General features: G+C 41.3%; 3 protein-coding genes and 1 long non-coding RNA gene across 10 annotated transcripts in view; 2 read left to right on the top strand and 2 right to left on the bottom strand.

Moving 5' to 3' along the window:
* Positions 1–1,130, bottom strand: part of CLK1 (CDC like kinase 1) — an 11,189-nt gene extending 10,059 nt beyond the window's left edge. Inside the window, exon 1 of one of the 2 annotated variants that reach the window (XM_077885277.1) lies at positions 970–1,130. The gene's annotated coding sequence lies outside the window, so the exon portion shown is untranslated. Of the gene's footprint in view, positions 1–375; positions 568–969 lie in introns of those variants that run through there. The other variant, XM_077885278.1, reaches the window with a different exon arrangement.
* On the top strand, positions 217–14,271 carry LOC144306039 (uncharacterized). 2 transcript variants are annotated; one of them, XR_013373070.1, is made up of 4 exons: positions 217–1,520; positions 12,107–12,239; positions 13,145–13,214; positions 14,175–14,271. It is a non-coding gene; the product is annotated as an uncharacterized LOC144306039 (long non-coding RNA). The 2 variants fall into 2 exon arrangements; XR_013373069.1 differs by lacking the exon at positions 14,175–14,271 and adding an exon at positions 13,729–14,108 and having other exon boundaries at positions 218–1,520.
* Positions 3,085–18,844, bottom strand: PPIL3 (peptidylprolyl isomerase like 3). Of its 5 annotated transcripts, XM_077885292.1 has the most exons (8): positions 18,689–18,843; positions 17,962–18,256; positions 17,677–17,758; positions 15,592–15,666; positions 14,860–14,953; positions 13,394–13,461; positions 9,224–9,342; positions 3,085–6,123 (listed from the first exon to the last, which is right to left on the bottom strand). In XM_077885292.1, the coding sequence occupies exons 3-8, from the start codon at positions 17,677–17,679 to the stop codon at positions 5,997–5,999; spliced, it is 486 nt and encodes a 161-aa protein (XP_077741418.1). In that variant the 5' UTR covers positions 17,680–17,758; positions 17,962–18,256; positions 18,689–18,843; the 3' UTR covers positions 3,085–5,996. The 5 variants fall into 5 exon arrangements, with proteins under 5 accessions (XP_077741418.1, XP_077741420.1, XP_077741417.1 ...); XM_077885294.1 differs by lacking the exon at positions 15,592–15,666 and having other exon boundaries at positions 18,689–18,844; XM_077885291.1 differs by having other exon boundaries at positions 17,677–18,256.
* NIF3L1 (NGG1 interacting factor 3 like 1) overlaps positions 18,804–18,910 on the top strand; it is a 54,102-nt gene continuing 53,995 nt past the window's right edge. The window contains exon 1 of the mRNA XM_077885282.1: positions 18,804–18,908. The gene's annotated coding sequence lies outside the window, so the exon portion shown is untranslated. The remainder of the gene's footprint in view (positions 18,909–18,910) is intronic.

Below are 18,910 nucleotides of genomic sequence, written 5' to 3'. Positions count from 1 at the left end.
AAAAAAAAAAAAAAAAAAAGAATGAGGGCGGGCATCCCTGGGTGGCTCAGCGGTTTAGCGCCGGCCTTCAGCCCAGGGCGTCATCCTGGAACCACGGGATCGAGTCCTGCATTGAGCTCCCCGCAGCCGCCTGCTTCTCCCTCTGCCTGTCTGTGTCTCTCATGAATAAATAAAACCTTTATGGAAAAAAACAGTAGATAGCATCTTTTCATCTCAACCACCGTTCCTAACAGTACTAACTGAAGGGACGCCACCACGTCTTTGCATATAAACTATAAACCAAAAGGCTCCAGCTGCTCCCTAGAGGTTGGGGGCAAGGCGGCGCAAAATTCTATGGCGCAAGACGTCTCATAACCTGTCTCGTCTCCCACGCACCTTCGAATACACCCTATTATTTCTGCTTCTCCGGGCTCTGCGAAACCTGATTTTGGTTAACGCCACCGAGGACAAGGACACTCGCGACCTTCACTCGAATCCTTTAAGACTCGACTAGACGTTAGGTGATACCGAGTCCTGTCAGGTCAACGTGATCTACTTGCTGCGAACACAGCGGCTTACGGGAGAGCGACACGCACACCCAGGGACCCAAGTACACAGCACCCTCAACAGGAGCCTCGCCTCCTCCGCCCCGCCGCCATCTTACAGCTCCGCCGAAGTGGCCAAGGCCGCCGCTGACAAAATGGCGCCCGCGGGCCCCTGACCCGGCGCTCCCCGCCCAGCCGTCAGTCAGGCGCTAGCCCTCGCCAGCGTCCCGGGCGTTGCGGTTTAAGGAGAAAATCGCGGCCACAGGCTCGGCGGCGCTAGGAAGACAAGCAGGCTGCCTTCACGCAACCCCGGGAGGAGGCGGCGGGGGGGGGGGGAGGGCGGAGGGTCGTCGTGCCGGAGATTACAGGCAGCAAACAAGCGAGAGGGCATCACCAGGAACAGAAAGAGGGCCCTGACACCTAGCCGCTTCGTCCTGCGTCTTACCGTCCCGGCCAGACAGTCCAAGCCGAAAGAGGCAAAGCTTGCAACGCGACAACGGGGAGGAGCCCAACTGGCTGCGACGGGCTCCGACAACAAAATGGAGGTGACAGCCGCAGCGTCGGGACTCGACTCGAAAACACTGGTGACGCCGCGAGCGCGTCTCGCCGCGGGGCGGGGCGGGGCGGGGCGGGGCGGGGTGGGCGGCGCTTGCGCGCAGGGACGGCCGGAGGCCCGGTGGCCGACGAGTGCGCAGGCGCCGGGGCGGAAGCCCGAAGACCGAAGGGGGAGGTGGGAGGTCTCTCCCGGCGGCCCCGGCGGCCATGTCGGGCGCTCTGGGTCTGAGGCAACCGTGGAAGTGCTAGAGAGGACTCTCGAATGTGCTCGGTAGATGTGGCAAGGAGTGAGGGAAGCGTGCTACTAAATCTCCTGTGACCTGAGTGCAACCACGCAACAATCCTTAAAAAAGAAAACAAAAAAACACGACGTCCTATAGTCATTTATGAGTTAATCGTCTGGATTTCGGCTTTTGCTAAGTTTCTGAGATTTAAAACTCGGTAAGTCTTTAGTAGCTGGGACTCAACATACACTGAAATTAGATTGGAGAGATTTTTCTTTTTTTTTTCATAAGATGTTTTTCATGAGACACAGGGAGCGCGATGCGGGACTTGATCTCCGGACTCCAGGGTCACGCCCGTGGCCCAAGGGAGATGCGCAACCGCCGAGCCCCCCGGGCGACCCTCGTGGTGTTAAATGTTGCAGAAACGAATGGGCAAGAGCTTGGAGACAGGAAATGGGGACCTTTCACAGTTAAGCATTTTGGCATAGAGTCCGTCCTCTGCATGACCTCTAAGAGGGGAAATGGAAGGGCTTGAAGAAAATGTCAGGAAACAACCTGAACAAAATCATCAAACTACACTTGGATAGACTAGTCACTGCCAGTCCTAGCCCCGTGCCCTCCACAATTTTGTGTCTTGCTCACTCGTTCCAAACTTAGTGGAAAATGTAAAAATTATCACTTTTTAAAGATTTATTCATAAGAGAAAGAGGTAGAGACATTGGTAGAGGGAAAAGCAGGCTCCATGCAGGGAGCCTGATGCTGGACTTGATCCCAGAAGCCTGGGATGGTGATCCCAGCCAAAGGCAGACGCTCAACCACTGAACCACCTAGGCGTCCCAAAAACGTATAATATTAACTTACAACCAACCGTAATTTTACTAGCTGTTGCACAGGAAAGCAACATATGTAGCCAGCCCTACACAGATGCACAATTATTGGGTAAAAAGTGATGAGGAATATGTATTTCCAAAATTCTATGGTAGTTTGCATTTCTTAAGCCCCTTCATAAGATTTGAAGATGTTTTAAAACTATTAATACTTAAATCTTTATGGGGGCCAGGGTCACCAAATAGAAGATACATATTTCAGAGGGAGGAATTCATCACTGTTAACTTGTGAAATTCAGGATCTATTTAGCATTTTTCAGTCTTTTTTTTTTTTTAATTTTTATTTATTTATGATAGTCACAGAGAGAGAGAGAGGCAGAGACACAGGCAGAGGGAGAAGCAGGCTCCATGCACCGGGAGCCCGACGTGGGATTCGATCCCGGGTCTCCAGGATCGCGCCCTGGGCGAAAGGCAGGCGCCAAACCGCTGCGCCACCCAGGGATCCCGCATTTTTCAGTCTTAAGCAAACCTAAGGAATTCCTGCCTTTGGAGAATAGTAGCTAATCATAGTGAGCTGGTTATTGTGCCAAGCACTGTACATACATTCTCAATGCTAACAATCTAGGAGATGGGCGGGATCCCTGGGTGGCGCAGCGGTTTGGCGCCTGCCTTTGGCCCAGGGCGTGATCCTGGAGACCCAGGAACGAATCCCACGTCGGGCTCCCAGTGCATGGAGCCTGCTTCTCCCTCTGCCTGTGTCTCTGCCTCTCTCTCTCTGACTATCATAAATTAAAAAAAAAAAAAAAAAAAATCTAGGAGATGGGAAAAAGGCATCAACTATATTGTGCTTTCACAAGTAGTGAAGGACTGCAGAGAGAAATTTAGAAATCACAATAAGATTACAAGGGTGAAAGATGATGAACGTTGAAAAAAATCTTGTGTATACTACCAAAATTAGTTTTCGAAATGGTTTTAAATTTACTCATACCTAGGCAATTACTAATTTGATATTTACCCAAAATTTCATTTATGAACATTTTTTAAATTTTTTATCCTTTTTTTTTTTAAATGTATTCATGAGAGACACAGGCAGAGGGAGAAGCAGGCTCCAGATCAGGCCCTGGACTGAAGGCTGCCCTATGAAAATGTTGTGTTCCTAGTGCATACTGTTGGTTTTGAGGTGGCACTGCCCCGCCCCCCCCCCCCCCCATTCATGTTTAGTCTTGACTCCTACTACCTCAGATTGTGACTTATTTGTAGATAGGGCTGTTACAGACCTACTTAAGGTTAAAATGAGGTCACTAGGGTGGGCCCCAATCCAATGACTGATGTCTTTCTTCTTGAAGAGATTACTACACACTCACTGAGGAGATTGTGTAGAAGATGGTCATCTACCAGCCAAAGTGAGACCTTAGTGTAAACAACCCTGCCCACAACTTGATTTTTTTATTTATGAGAGGCAGAGGGAAAAGCAGGCTCCACACAAGGAGCCAGACATGGGACTCCATCCCAGGTCTTTAGTATCAGACCCTGGGCCAAAGGCGGCACTAAACCGCTGAGCCACCCGGGCTGCCCTAGATTTTTTTTTTAAAGGCAATTTATCCTTCTGGAATTTTGCTGCATCATCATATGAGTTGAAATTCTTTTGCTATTTTTCCCCATATAATTTACTGGTTCTCTTAACACAATTTACGGGATAACTTTTCTCTTTATGATTTTGGATTGAACTCCTGTATACTATTCTAGCCATATCTCTTGCACCAATTTAGTATTTGGAGCTTTATAAAATGTTTGCAGCTAATCCCTTTTTCATTATAGCTTTATTTTTATTTATTTTTGAAGATTTTTTTTTTTAATTTCACGGCACAAGCAGGGATAGAGGGAGAAGCAAGCTTCCCACTGAGCAAGGAACCGCATGGGAGGCTGGATCCCAGGACCCTGAGACCATCATCCAAGCTGAAGGCAGACACCTAACCAACTGAGGCACCCAGGCACCCCTTACTGTAGTTTTATTTTTAAGATTTTATTTTGGGGGCATCTGGGTGGCTCTGTTGTTAAATGTCTGCCTTTGGCTAAGTGTGTTTTACCTCCGGTTAATACATGGAACAGACTCAACTGCTAATGTGATGTGTGAACCAGCCAATTCTGTGAGTGGACAGAAAGCAGTGTTATGGATCTTGATCCTCATGATGCCTCTCAAAGGCCCAAGACGGGCAGCCAGTCTTTCTATAAGATCCTTATGGCTATCATTAAACAGACATTATAAGGATGAGCTCTAAAAACTAAAAACTCACCATATTGGTAGCACGTAAAAAAAACAAGAGCAGGGTTGTTTTTTTGTTTTGTTTTAAGAGCAGGGTTTAGAATTAAAATTGACAGAATGCCAGTCAGTACAAAAACATCTTGGCAATCAGTAAAAGCCTCCTAAGAGTAATGACAAAAACATTCAATGCCATTCAGTTGGGAGAAAAAAAATCAGGTATAAGAAAGTGTCAAAACAAATTTTGGCCCACAAGAGGCTTTAATATGGTCTAGAAATCTAAATGACTAAATTAGAAGGCTGAATCAAAACGTGAGGGCATTAGGGGTGCCTGACTGGCTCGGTAGGTAGAGCATGCAATTCTTAATCTTAGGGTCATGAATTCAATCTCCATGTTGGGCACAGAGCTTATTTTTTAAAAAGTGAAGACATTAATATAATTGGCACATCAGTTTAGTAGAAGGTATAGGTGGTAATAAGAGAATATTACAAGCTAACATCCAAATTATAATTAAGAAAGAAAATATTAGTTAGATCAGCTATCTGTAGAAATGATACAAACCAAGAAATGCTTGGCATCAGTTTTAGTAATACCAAAATCTAATCAAGGTGATGGAGGCAGATCAAAGAATACGGTTTTGATGAGATCAATGATATATATCTATATATTTATAGATATATAAATGATGAGGCCTGATTAGGTGAGAGCCTTATGGTGGAGATAAATATTAAGAGAATAGCTTCTGTTTACTCACTACAGAACACTTATCAGATGCCAGAAGCTTTACATTGTTTCATTAGTCCTCACAGTCTTATGAAGGGGATGAGTCTTTAGGGATGAGAAAATCTGGGAGATGGTAACCTGCCTAAAGTTACTAGTAGGAGGTAGAGCTGTGATTCAAACACAATCCAGGACTCTACAACTGGTGCTCTTAGCCAATTAGTTGCATTTTTCAAACAGATCACCTGTAGAATTCTGTCCTACAATACTGTATATGATAGCTTTAAAAAAGTTCCATGGAAAAAGGAATTGGGAAATTGAGTGCTTACTCTACTCTAGGACTTCTCTGAGCCTTTACTGTAATCTAAAGACCACAGAAAATAGCAAATGGATTGGCTGGCTGGCTTTTCTAGATCATCTCTATCTTGTCCTTACTCTGACTGCACAAAGTGAATAATTAATGGAAAAGACTACCTCTAGGACGTGGACTAGATATGGCAGGAATATGCATAGTGCTTAAAAATGCCAGGATTTGGGCAGCCCAGGTGGCTCAGCAGTTTAGCGCCGCCTTCAGCCAGGGGCCTGATCCTGGAGACCTGGGATCCAGTCCCACGTCGGGCTCCCTGCATGGAGCCTGCTTCTCCTTCTGTCTGTGTCTCTGCCTTTCATGAATAAGTAAATAAAATCTTAAAAAAAAAAAAAAAAATGAATGCTTATATGTAACCAAAAATTAGAAGAGTTTTTTGGAAAATTAAACTTAAATAAGATCTTAGCTATAAACAAGCAGAAGGATGATGTAATCTTTTGACATAATTAAAACTGGGTAAACCACAATAGGTGTGTTCCTTAAATAGTCTGCCAAATATTTTTCTAGGTCTATTATAGCTATTGTGCAAATGGATTGGCATGAATAGTTATATCCTTAATGTGTACGTCATTAAGAGGCCGGTAGGTCTTCTCATTTACTGGTAACTTCTCCAATTCATCTAGAGTTTCTAGACCATCTATTACCCTGAAAGAGAAATATAAATGTTTGAAAAGTTCCATAGATTGAAACATAATATCCAAATACCAAATAGCAATTACAGTTTCCTTAATTAAGAAAAAGAAAAAAGAAAAAAGAACCATGTCTCATAGTTCTTTGCATTCCCTAGTTGAATATGCAATAAAATACGGATTTGTTTTTCTACCATGGATATAAGCCAAAATTCAGAAACAAAAATTCATTTTTTTTTTTTAATTTTTATTTCTTTATGATAGTCACAGAGAGAGAGAGAGAGAGAGGGGCAGAGGGAGAAGCAGGCTCCATGCACTGGGAGCCCGACGTGGGATTCGATCCCGGGTCTCCAGGATCGCGCCCTGGGCCAAAGGCAGGCGCCAAACCGCTGCGCCACTCAGGGATCCCTCATTTTTATGGACTTTAGACAATAGCAGTGACTAGGAATATTACCACCAAAGTATTCCCACAGCATAGCTACAAATGGGTCTAATATAACCAGTCATAAGATTTTCTTTACTAGAGGAAATACTCAGAGAAAGTATGTAATGGTGACACTGTTATTAATTAGTATTGCCCTATACTAAAGATCCTGAAGTGGGTGGCCATTTTGCACTTTATTTAAATATGGTGTTTTTACTTTTTGCATCTAGGCAACAACAAAAAGCACTAATAATAAAAGAAGGAAAGATGGGAACTTAAGCCCATTTCCAGGAAGCGTATTTCCACGTCACAAATATAAGAAAATATAGAGAGCTATCCTTCTGGCAAATGGTCTAAAACATTTGCTAAGGAAAGGTGGATTTATTTATATATTTATTTATTTTGGAGAGAGCAAGTAAGAGAGAGAGCACACAAATGGGGAGGGGGGAAGAGGAAAGGGAGAGAGGATCTTGAGCAGACTCCTTGCTGAGCAGGGCATCTGATGTGGGGCTCAAACCCAGGACCCTGAGATCATGATCTGAGTGAAATCAAGAGTCAGACACTATGGACTGAGCCACTGAGATGCCCCAGGTGGCTTTAGGTTATATCTCTTAGTGCAACTCTAATCAATTTCCAAGACTTACAGCATAACTTACAAAGATAACAGATTTACATTTTATTTTGCATTTCTACCAACCTTTTGAATTTACTCCCAAATGTAGAACCAAATATTTTTTTAAGATTTGATTTATTTGAGAGAGAGAAAGAGAGCATAAGCATAGGGAGCAACAGACTCCCTGCTAAGTAGGGAGCCTGACATGGGGCTTAATCCTAGGACTCTGCGATCATGATTTGAGCCAAAGCAGATGCTTAACAGACTGATCCACCCATGTGCCCCCTCACTAAGGTCCTTAAATTTTGAGTTTCAAAAGCTTCCTCACCTTTTGGGTCAGAGAAACAGGACATAGGAAACAGATCTCAAGCAAAAAGGGCATGTAGAATTGAGTCAAGTTAGTCAAGTGTTTGGGACATGGGCACCTTTGAGAACAAATGGAAAGCTACATGCCATCTTCCAAAAAAGTATGTGTGTATACACAGAACACATAACTTCAAGGAATTAAGAAACCTACAGTTAAGAATCTTTGTTCTTAACTCTCTAGTTGTCACAAATCTAGTGATATAAATCCTGGTAGTTAATGATCAATGATTCTGGGTTAAAGGAGAAAACAAAAGGAAGGGAACCTGAATTATCTACATCCAGGCAATTACTACTAAGGCTGTAATATTTCACTAATTTCATTGATTATTAATCTGTAAATTAGACATTTATATAGAATGAAAACTAAGAGTTGTTGAGTCTTCGATTTTTTTAAAAATTTTACACAGGCCCATTTATTTCCATTTTTTAAAAAAGATTTTACTTATTTGAGAGAGAGAGAGGGAGCATGAGTGAAGCGAAGGGCAGTGGAGAAACAGACTCCTTGTTGAGCAGGGAGCCTGACTCAGGGCTTAATCCCAGGTCCATGGGACCACGACCCGGGTCAAAGGCAGACACCCAACCAGCTGAGCCAACCAGGCACCCTGAGTCTTCTAGTTTATCTAACTTGGCATCTAAACTGTTAAAAGAAACCCTACAACTGTGCCTTGGTTTATTGAGCACAGTAAATGTTTGTTGAATGAACATTTGACAGGTTGACATTTTGCTGATTTATAAAAGCAATTCCCAGGCATGGTGCTAATAGTGGATATTCTGGCACAGTCTGCTGAACAACTACCTAGAATCCAGTCTCCCGGCTTCTTCTTCCTCATAGAATCTTGATTTTATTGAGACTGGCAATGTGTTTCTGAAAAACATTTCCTACCCTCCCTTGTAGGTAATGAAGTCCACAATGTTAAGTTCTGGGTCTTCTAGGAAAGCTATTTAAGAAGGGGCCGACTTGTGGAGCTTACTTAAAAAAACAAAACAAAACCAAAAAACATATAAATAGGGACACCTGGGTGGCTCAGTGATTGAGCGGCTGCCTTCGGCTCAGGGCATGATCCTGGAGTCCAGGGATCGAGTCCCTCATCGGGCTCCTTGCATGGAGCCTGCTTTTCCCTCTGCCTGTGTCTCTGCCTCTCTCTCTGTGTCTCTCATGAATAAATAAAATCTTAAAAAACACACAAAAACATATAAATAAAGTAAAACTTAAAAAAAAGGGACTGACTCAGCTGGCAAGCCCCTTTTGCCCTTCCTCCTCCTTTCTGCCTGGAACACATGTTCTGACTGGAGCTATGCTGCCCATGTTATGACCATGAGGTGAGCATGAGGATGGAAGAGAAAGGTGGTTGAGGAGAAAGAGGCGCCTAGAACACTGGTGACAGAAGGGAACCACCGTCTTAGCCCATCTTGTTAAGGCCCCTATTTTTCAGATCTGTTCATTCCTGCAAAATGTTATTCATAAAAAATACAGTACTGTTAATTTACATAACAGTCCAAAAAAAAGGGAAAAAGTATTTGCTCCTATTTTACGAAATAAAGAAATTAAGGCTCGAAGAGGTTATACGTTCCTAAGGTCACAGGGCTGGTAAGTGGTGGGCTTACCAGGTGTATTTAGCTTTCATACTGCTCTTTCAATATTATGCTATCATAGTCTCTCATATGCAGCCCTTGCATTGAAATTCCAAAGAAAACTATAACCAAAATACTCACTTTCCAAATACCGTATATTTCATGTCCAAATGTGGCTGCTTGCCATAGGTGATGAAGAACTGAGATCCATTGGTGTTTGGGCCATTATTAGCCATTGATACAACACCCCTAACATTGTGCTGTGAAAGACAGACCAAAATATTTAATTGTGTGGGTTTTTTTTAATTTTATTTATTTATTCATGAGAGACACACAGAGAGAGAGAGGCAGAGACAAAGGCAGAGGGAGAAGCAGGCTCCATGCAGGGAGCCTGACGTGGGACTCGATCCCGGGTCTCCAGGATCACGCCATGGGCTGAAGGTGGTGCTAAACTGCTGAGCCACCTGGGCTGCCCTTAATTGTGTTTTTATGTAAGTATTCCAAATATAGGACTGAGACAAGATCTGTACTTTTTAAGGGACCAAGAAAACATTTAATTAGCTTCTATTAAGGCTAATCCAAATGTTCAGTTTCTGTATGATCTGTATTTCTAACACTTGTATGTGAATTGTGTACATATCAAATCATATGCCCCAGTTAATTGCATTTTCACTTTGGAGGAGTACAGCCACAGACATTTTTAGCTAAACCAAGGCATAAGAGAAGTCTTTACATCATATTAGGGAACAGTGTGCTGGCATGAAACAATCAGGAAAAGAACAAAACCAAAATCCCCATAATCTCTTCACACGTACACTGGCCTCTGGCTAGTTGCTTTATCTGTAAAACAAGGGAGGGAGGTTGGACTAGTTCAGGGGTTTTATCCATAATTCAAATGCTCACCTGGGTCAGCAGATAATAAATGGGTTATTTGGACAGAATGTAGGAGTGATGGAGTCTGGCAAAAGGAATAGTATATCTCTTGCCTAAATAGTACTAAAACATTTTTTTAGACCACGGCCACAGAGAATGTATCTGTGGATCTTCCACCCAAGGGCAGGCAGCTCATAAACCAGGACCGGATGATGTAAGGGAAGGTCTCCTATTGCTCTAATACTCATGATACTATTTGTTATACAAGGGACTGTATATAAGAATTATGACATTATTGAGAAGATTGAAGACATGACAAAACTGTGCTATAAGGAGGCGCCGCAATATAAAATATATCATAAATAACTAGTGATTACTCTCTTTTTTTTTTAATTTTTTAATTTTTATTATTACTATTTTTGCAATGAAACTTTCTTTTTTTTTTAAAATTTTATTTATTTATTCATGATAGTCACACAGAGAGAGACAGAGAGGCAGAGACACAGGCAGAGGGAGAAGCAGGCTCCATGCAGGGAGCCCGACGTGGGATTCGATCCCGGGTCTCCAGGATCGCGCCCCAGGCCAAAGGCAGGCGCCAAACCGCTGCGCCATCCAGGGATCCCTGATTACTCTCTCTTAAGCTATTCATCAGCAGACACTAATGAGAAAGCAATAGAAATCTAGCTACATCAAGATATTAAAGCTTTATTTTCTTCTCAAAAGGTGACTCAAATGTTACATTTAACTTATAACTTAATAAAATATTCATTAACCTATTTCTAAGATGTAAGAATTCCAACTTACTTGGATTCTCTGGGTGGCTCAGCAGTTTAGCGTCTGCCTTCGGCCCAGGACATGATTCTGGAGTCCCGGGATCTAGTCCCGCATCAGGCTCCCAGCATGGAGCCTGCTTCTCCCTCTGCCTGTGTCTCTGCCTCTTGTTCTGCTTCTCTCATGAATAAATAAAATCTTAAAAAAAAAAAAAAAAAGAATTCCAACTTACCAAACTATTGCATGTGCCTATGTACTCGTCATCTCTTACCTCAACCTCTCCCAAGGAAAAAAAAAAAAACCACCATTTTACTATCTTTATACATGCCTAAACAATAGATTGTTCTCTTCTGGTTGTTTCTGAGCTCTCTAAAATAGTATCATACTATTTGTAGTCTTCTGGTAAATGCTTTTTATACCATCATTATGTTTCTAAGACTTACACATAAATGTGTAGCAGTAATTGTGATTTTTTTTTTTTAAAGATTTTATTTATTTATTCATGGAGACACACAGAGGCAGAGACGTAGGCAGAGGGAGAAGCAGGCTCCATGCAGAGAGCCCCATGTGGGACTCGATCCTGGGACTCCGGGATCACACCCTGGGCTGAAGGTTGGTGCTCAACCGCTGAGCCACCCAGGCGTCCAGTTGTGATTTTTTTATTGCTGGATAATAATCAACCACTGAATATACTCTATTTGTCCATGTTATGATCAATGGATATTTGGGTTGTTTTTAGATTTTGCTATTAAAATAGCACCCTAGGAACACTCCTGTACTGATTCCTAATGCATTTGTACAAGAGTTTCTATAAGGTAAACATTTGGGAATGGAATTGCTGGGTCAGAGTATGTGAATATTCAATACACACCCAACTCTGGTATATAAAGATGATAGTTCTTAAGACTTTAGGAATCATTAGAGAACCTTAAAATATAATCTAGGTCCTAATCAGTTTTATTCTTTTTTTCTATATTAAGGGGTATAAGGCCTTAATATTTCCTATTTTTAAAACTCCACAGATGAGTCTATAATAGCCAGTGTTGAAAATCACTGGTATAGGATGGTGAATTAGTGTTACTGAAGCAGTTATTAATTAATACCTAAAGTTGCTTTGTTTGTAATTCAGGAAAAGGATGACTTATAAACAATTTATCACCTCCCAGCCCCAACTCCTATAACAAAAGTAATGTTTCCTCATGAAGGAAACAAAAAGAAAAAAATAAATTACTCCTAGTCCCATCATCCAGACTTAAACACTGCAATGAATTTTCAGAATTTTCTTGGAGATATATATATATATATATATATATATATATATATATATATATTTTTTTTTTTTTTTTTTTTTTAAAGATTTTATTTATTTATTCATGAGAGACACAAAGACGCAGAGGTATAAGGCAGAGGCAGAAGGAAGCTCCCTGTAGGGAGCCTGATGCAAAGCTTGATCCTAGGACCCCGGGATGATGACCTGAACCAACGGCAGATGCTCAACCACTGAGTCACCCAGGTATCCCTCTTGGATATATCTTAATGTGACTGAAATACGATGTACTAAATCACATATTTTAGGGCCACCTGGGTGGCTCAGTTGGTTAAGAGTCTGCCCTCGGCTCAGGTCATGCGGGGAGCCTGCTTCTCCTTGCGCCGCAGCTCCCCTTGCTGTGCACTCGCCTCTCTCTCGCTCCCTCTCTCAAAAAAAAAAGAAAAAAAAATATATTACATGTTCTTATTGAGGAGAATTTATCTCTTTTTTAAAAATTTCTAAAGTTATCATTCTATGCAGATACAAAGTTTATAAGATCACATGATAATTGTCAGCAGATGTCATCTCTGGGAAGTAGAACTGATTTAATTTTAAATTTTAATAAAAAAAATTTTTTTAAATAGGCATGTGTTAGTTTTTTATTTAAAAACAAAGGTTCTTGGAGTGCCTGGCTCAGTTGGCAGAGCAGGCAATTCTTGATTCTGAGATTGTAAATTTGAGCCCCATTTAGGTATAGAGATTACTTAAAAATAAAATCTTAAAAAATATATATATTTGTTTTTTAAAAAAATAAAATCTTTTAAAAATAGGAAATTTGAAAAAATGTTCTTTAGAAAGTTTGAAAAATAGAGAAAAAAATATGAAAAGAAAAAAAAAGGAAACAAAAATCTCTAATTTTACTATGCTATGCACTTCTCTTTAACCTAGCTGGGATTTACCACAGAAATTAAGTTAACACAGGAATATTCAAACATCTAACAGATGATAATAAAAATTGGATATTTACCATGTGCAGTATTGCAACCAGGAGGTCTCATGGTCTTTCTTGCCTATCCTCAAAAAAGGCTAGTAATTCATGTCATTCAACATAAATTTTATAGTGAGACATTCAGCCCTTTTGGTACATCACTGATTAATAAACATTTCAGGCTGGACCCAAAGAAAAGCTCACTTAATGTCAAGATCCATGTGATTGCGAGATTCCAGAATATTTTTTAGGTAAGAAATGTCATTTATATTTATATTTTCTCCCTGACATTTATCAAGTGTACTAAAACTACAAAAAAAGCATGTTTGTATACTAATGACATTACCTTGTGTTACTACAACATATGTATTAAAGTTTTCAAGTGTAAACAAGGCATGAGAAGATAGATTTTGAAGCGCTCGAGATATACCTTAAGATATTCACTATATTCATCCTCAAATTTCTTGCCCCAGATACTGTTACCTCCTCTTCCGGTACCTATATTATGAGACAGACAAATAAAAAAAGTATCTAATTAAAAAAAAGGGGGGGGGGAGTATCTAATGTTGAAAAAGTTTCATTTTCTAAAACATAAGGGCTATTTTATAACTCTTTAAATTTGCAATGTCCTCTCTTCTCAAAATTCCACTTTATAGAGCAGAAAAATAAAGTATCTCTACAAAAAACAAATCCCCTCACTATCAGTATTGTTCATATTTTGTTTTATTCATTTATTTTTTTTTTAATTTTTATTTTTTATGATAGTCACACACAGAGAGAGGCAGAGACACAGGCAGAGGGAGAAGCAGGCTCCATGCACCAGGAGCCCAACGTGGGATTCGATCCCGGGTCTCCAGGATCGCGCCCTAGGCCAAAGGCAGGCGCCAAACTGCTGAGCCACCCAGGGATCCCTGTTTTATTTATTTTAAAGAGAGTGCAAACACATGAAATGAGGCGAGTACAAAGAAAGAACCTGCTCAACGTAAGGTCCGATGCAGGGATTAATCTCACAACCTTGAGATAACGACTCAAGCTGCAACCAAGAGTCCAACACTCAGTTGACTGAGCCGCTAGGCACCCCGTTCATATTTTATTTTAAAACTAGATGCAATAAATAAATAAATGAATAAATAAATAAAACTAGATGCCAGTAACTTCTACTTAAAATTTTTCTTTTTTTTTTTTTAAAGATTTTATTTATTTATTCATAGAGACAGAGAGATAGAGGCAGAGAAAGAAGCAGACATCATACAGAGCCTGACGTGGAACTCGATCCAGGGTCTCCAGGATCACGCCCTGGGCTGCAGGCGGCGCTAAACCGCTGCGCCACTGGGGCTGCCTTTTTTTTTTTTTTTTTTTTTTTTTTAAGATTTAATTTATTTATTCATGAGAGACACACAGAGAGAGAAGCAGAGACACAGTCAGAGGGAAAAGCAGGCTCCAATGCAGGGGAGCCCAACATGGGACTCAATCCCGGGTCTCCAGGATCAGGCCCTGGGCTGAAGGCGGCGCTAAACTGGTGAGCCACCTGGGCTGCCCTAAAAATTTATTGTTGTGGTAAAGTAGCCAGGTTATAAAAACTCTATGTGCTTATATTTTTGTTTTATTTTATAAAAATTAATTTTATTTATTAAAAATTAAATTTTCACGTACACATTTTTTTTCTAAGTAGGTTCTAGGCCCAGTGGTGCTTGCTTGAACTCACCAGCTTGAGATCAAGACCTGGGCTGAAATCAATAGTCAGATGCTTAAACTGAGTCACATAGGTATTCCAAAAAATATTTTTAATTTGAGTATAGTTGACATACAATGTTACATTATATTTTTCTGTTCTTTGTTTACCCGCTTTTTCACACTATATACCCAATTCTCTAGATATTAATAGAATTAACTTACCTGTCGGATCTCCTGTTTGAACCATGAAACCCTTGATATTTCTATGAAATATACAGCCATTGTAGTAATTACTGGCACAAAGAGCCAAGAAATTCTGAAAAGAGAGAAAGTAATGATTGGGAAATGATATAGCAAAAATACACTTATACATATATACATATTTTTTTAAAGATTTTATTTATTCATGAGAGACACAGAGACAGGCAGAGACATTAGGCAGAGGGAGAAGCAGGCTCCCTCTTGGGAGCCCGACAAGGGACTCTATCCCAGGACCCCAAGATCATGACCTGAGCCAAAGGTAGGCGCTCAACCACTGAGCCACACAGGTACCCCCCAACCCCTCTATGTTTAGAGAAAAATTATCTGCTCTTTCTTTGATCCACCTTTAATATCAAAGGTAAGTGGAAATTAGGCCAGAAATTATGATGGCTAGTTTTTCCTGACAATGGTTTTATATACAAGCTTTTATTATTTTTTTTTTTAGGTTAGATGATTTAATTCCAAAATGGTTATCCTGCTGCATTAACTCATTTTTTTTTTAAGATTTTATTTATTTATTCATGAGAGGCAGAGACAGAGGCAGAGGGAGAAGCAGGCTTCATGCAGAGAGCCTGATGTGGGACTCGATCCTGGGTCTCCAGGATCATGTCCTGGACTGAAGGCGGGGCCAAACCACCAAGCCACCGGGGCTGCCCATTAACTCATTTTTTATATGGACATAATGGTACTCACCTCACAAGTTTTGGGTGTCCTCTCACAGAATACTTCAATTTTAATATCACCTACATCTGTATGCAGTGTCACTGACTAAAAAAGAGAAAAAAAAATAGAACAAATTAGATTTCTTTGTGACTTTATGTGCTATATTATTCTCAAACTAGATTAAAGATGACAGCCTGAATTAAAACACAAAAAGAAATGCCATTTCAGAGATGGTATGTCTACACACCTGAGAGTAAGGTGTACTTCTTCAAAATTTATTTCAACAGTAGAAAAAAACTCCAGAAAATAAATATAAATGTTAATGTAAAATGGTACCTATCATAAAAATTTAACAGTAGGGCAGCCCCGGTGGCGCAGCAGTTTAGCGCTGCCTGCAGCCCAGGGTGTGATCCTGGAGACCCTGGATCGAGTCCCATGTCAGGCTCCCTGCATGGAGCCTGCATCTCCCTCTGCCTGTGTCTCTGCCTCTCTCTCTTTTTGTGTCTCTCATGAATAAATAAATAAAATCTTTAAAAAAAAAATTAACAGTAAATATACTGTGATGGAAATACTTATTTTAAGTGTGAATTTGTCATCAATAAAAATGAAAACAATGGTTATATTAGTATTACTGATTTAAATGGCAATTGACCAACATCATTAATATATATTGAAAAAGAGTAAGAAAATGACTTTTCAAAACAGAGTCTCCACCATTTATTTCCCTATGTAATTTGAGAGTGTTAAAAACGATTCTTCACTGAAGACAACAATCTTAAATGTGCAGAGGTAATCATATTACTCCTTGCTTGCTTTTTGTTTCTCTGATGTTCGAGTAACCTGCATATTCCTTTTGTTATCCCATTGTGGGGTCAGGGGTTATTCTGAGGCTTCCTTTTTCCTTTCTCCTCTTCCAGTAGTATCTGATGTAGGAAAAGACGTTAGGGTTGGAAACTGACAGCCAAGAAAGAATTCTTGAGGTGCCTTTGGTGCAAAAAGGTGATTTTATTAAAGCGTGGGGACAGGACTCACGGGCAGAAAGAGCTGCACTGGGGTCACAGCGAGTGGCCCATTATATACTCTCAAGTTGGGAGGGGTGTAGGGAGAGCATAAATCTCTAAGGAATTCTGGAAGCAAGGTTTCCAGGACCTTGGTGGTGGTGGGGTGATAGCTATTGTTGGGCAAAGATCCTTCAGATATGTATCAGTGGGCCATATGCTTGGGGGATGATTGCCAACAGGTATCTTGGGGGAGATAAGGGAATTTATTTCTTTTATTTGAGAAAGCACAAGCGGGGGAGAGTTAGAGGAAGAAGCAGGTTCCCCGCTGAGCAGGGAGCCCAATGTGGGGGCTCAATCCCAGGACCCTAAGAGCATGACCTGAGCCGAAGGCAGACACTCAACTATCTGAGCCACCCAGGTGCCCCGAGATAAGGAAATTCCTAAAGGAATTTTTATATGTTAAAGTAGATTTACAGCATCGTGGGAGTTGGGGTAAGACTGCCTCTTGCCCTTAGCAAAGTATTGACATTGAGGCAGTTAAGTCCCTAGAGGAGCGTCACTCTGCCTGTTTCAAGGACTTGTCAATGGGCTGTAGGTGGTAAGGAAATTTAATAATTTGTCTTCTGCCTCTGTTTCCCACATCAGAATCTAGCAGTCGGAATATGGTCAAGCTGACAAGGGCAAGAGTGTGTGAGTTGGGGTAGGGTGGGAGGAAACAGGGTAGTATTCTCATTGCTTTTCTTCTATTTCAAGCTCTAGTTGCCTACCTTAGATCCAGAACAAAAGGATCCAATCAAAATTATCACACCTGGGTATACTCTGCAACTCCTTTCCATTATATGCTGTAATAAATCTTTTTCTTTAAAAAAGTTAAATTCTGTGCATTTGAAGTGAAACCACTGAAGAATTTATTTTTTTAATTTTTATTTATTTATTTATTTATTTATTTATTTATTTATTTATTTATTTATTTATTTATATTTTTTTCCACTGAAGACTTTAAAAGTAATTTTGCTTCGGGTTTTGTTTAGCCATCATACCAGTTTTATTTTCCTTGACTGAATTTCTAAAAATTATCTATAATGAAAGACAACAAGAATTGAATCAAACTTACCATTTTTCTTCTTGATGTGAGTTTCAGGAAGTACTATTGTTCAATTTCTCAGTCTCACCAAGAGAAGTTAGAAAACGTGTCTCTATTTCCAAAAGAGAAAATTAAGTTCGTTTTCCTCTCTTAACTCACACATGCTCATTTCTACCCCATATTTAAAAGAAAAAGTCTGGAACAGCACCCCCCAAGTAATAAAAGTCTAGTGATGGAAATGATGAGAACCTATCGATCTCCTACTTCCCCTGTTCACTTCTTCTTCACTCCCTGCAAGTCCTCCAAGTCGCGTACATTTCCGCCTTGGGGTCCAGGCGCTGGGTGCTCTCTTTGTCTGGAGCCCTTACACCCAGACGTCTGGCCGCTTATTTTCCTCGAGTCCAAGTCTCTGCTCAGAAGTCAGTTCCTATTGGCCTTATAACTCTCCTTAAAACTGCCTTCAGGGAGCCCTGGGTGGCGCAGAGGTTTGGCGCCTGCCTTTGGCCCAGGGCGCGATCCTGGAGACCCGGGATCGAATCCCACGTCGGGCTCCCTGCATGGAGCCTGCTTCTCCCTCTGCCTGTGTATCTGCTTCTCTCTCTGTGTGTGACTATCATAAAAAATAATAATAATAATAAATTGCCTTCACTTTAGTACCTGCCCGATTATCTTTTCCCATAGCACTGACCAATAATACGCTATATATTTTTCTAAAGAAGTCTGTTCCAATACTACCCTCCCGTCCAGAATGCTCACTGGATGGAACAGCCCAAGCACCAGAACAGAGCCTAGCAAGGGTCTCTCTCAGTAAGTGAATGAGAGAATGGGGGATGTGACGGACCACTTCCGTTAGCACACCTGTTGTGGCAACCGAGACGATGCCCTTGCATTTACCCACGTTTCGAAATTAGGGTCTTCGGGCTACCGCAGGCTGAGCGCGGGGCCCGTTAGAACGCTCCTCACCTGCTCGCCTTTTACCTCCCGCTCCCTATTTCAAACCAAAGTGACTAGAACTTACCAAGGCAATGGAATTTACCCTCACCTGGTACGCTTTTGACAGGGAGAGGGGGCTCGCTTCATAACCCTACAAGCACGCGAAACGCAAAGCGGAACTAAGGCGGGCAACGCCGGCGAGCGGCTTGAGGTCACTTCCGCCCGGCTCCTCCTCAGCCCGTCCGGCCACGCCTGGAGGCCCTGCGCAGGACCGGAAGTGGCGAGTGCGGGCCTCGCGTGGCGCCCCGCCGTCATTGCGCGCTGTGGAGGT

The sequence above is a fragment of the Canis aureus genome, chromosome 36, assembly GCF_053574225.1.
Source record: "Canis aureus isolate CA01 chromosome 36, VMU_Caureus_v.1.0, whole genome shotgun sequence".
Taxonomy (NCBI): Eukaryota; Metazoa; Chordata; class Mammalia; order Carnivora; family Canidae; genus Canis; species Canis aureus.
Note: the sequence above shows the minus strand (reverse complement) of the source record. Positions and strands in the feature narration are given on the sequence as shown.

Excerpts from the sequence above, each read along its gene's own strand:
- PPIL3 (XM_077885291.1), bottom strand. Across the intron at positions 14,954-15,591 it reads GGACACCCAAAACTTGTGAG|AATTTCTTGGCTCTTTGTGC; the intron begins GTGAGTACCATT and ends CTCTCTTTTCAG. Across the intron at positions 13,462-14,859 it reads TCAAACAGGAGATCCGACAG|GTACCGGAAGAGGAGGTAAC; the intron begins GTAAGTTAATTC and ends CTCATAATATAG.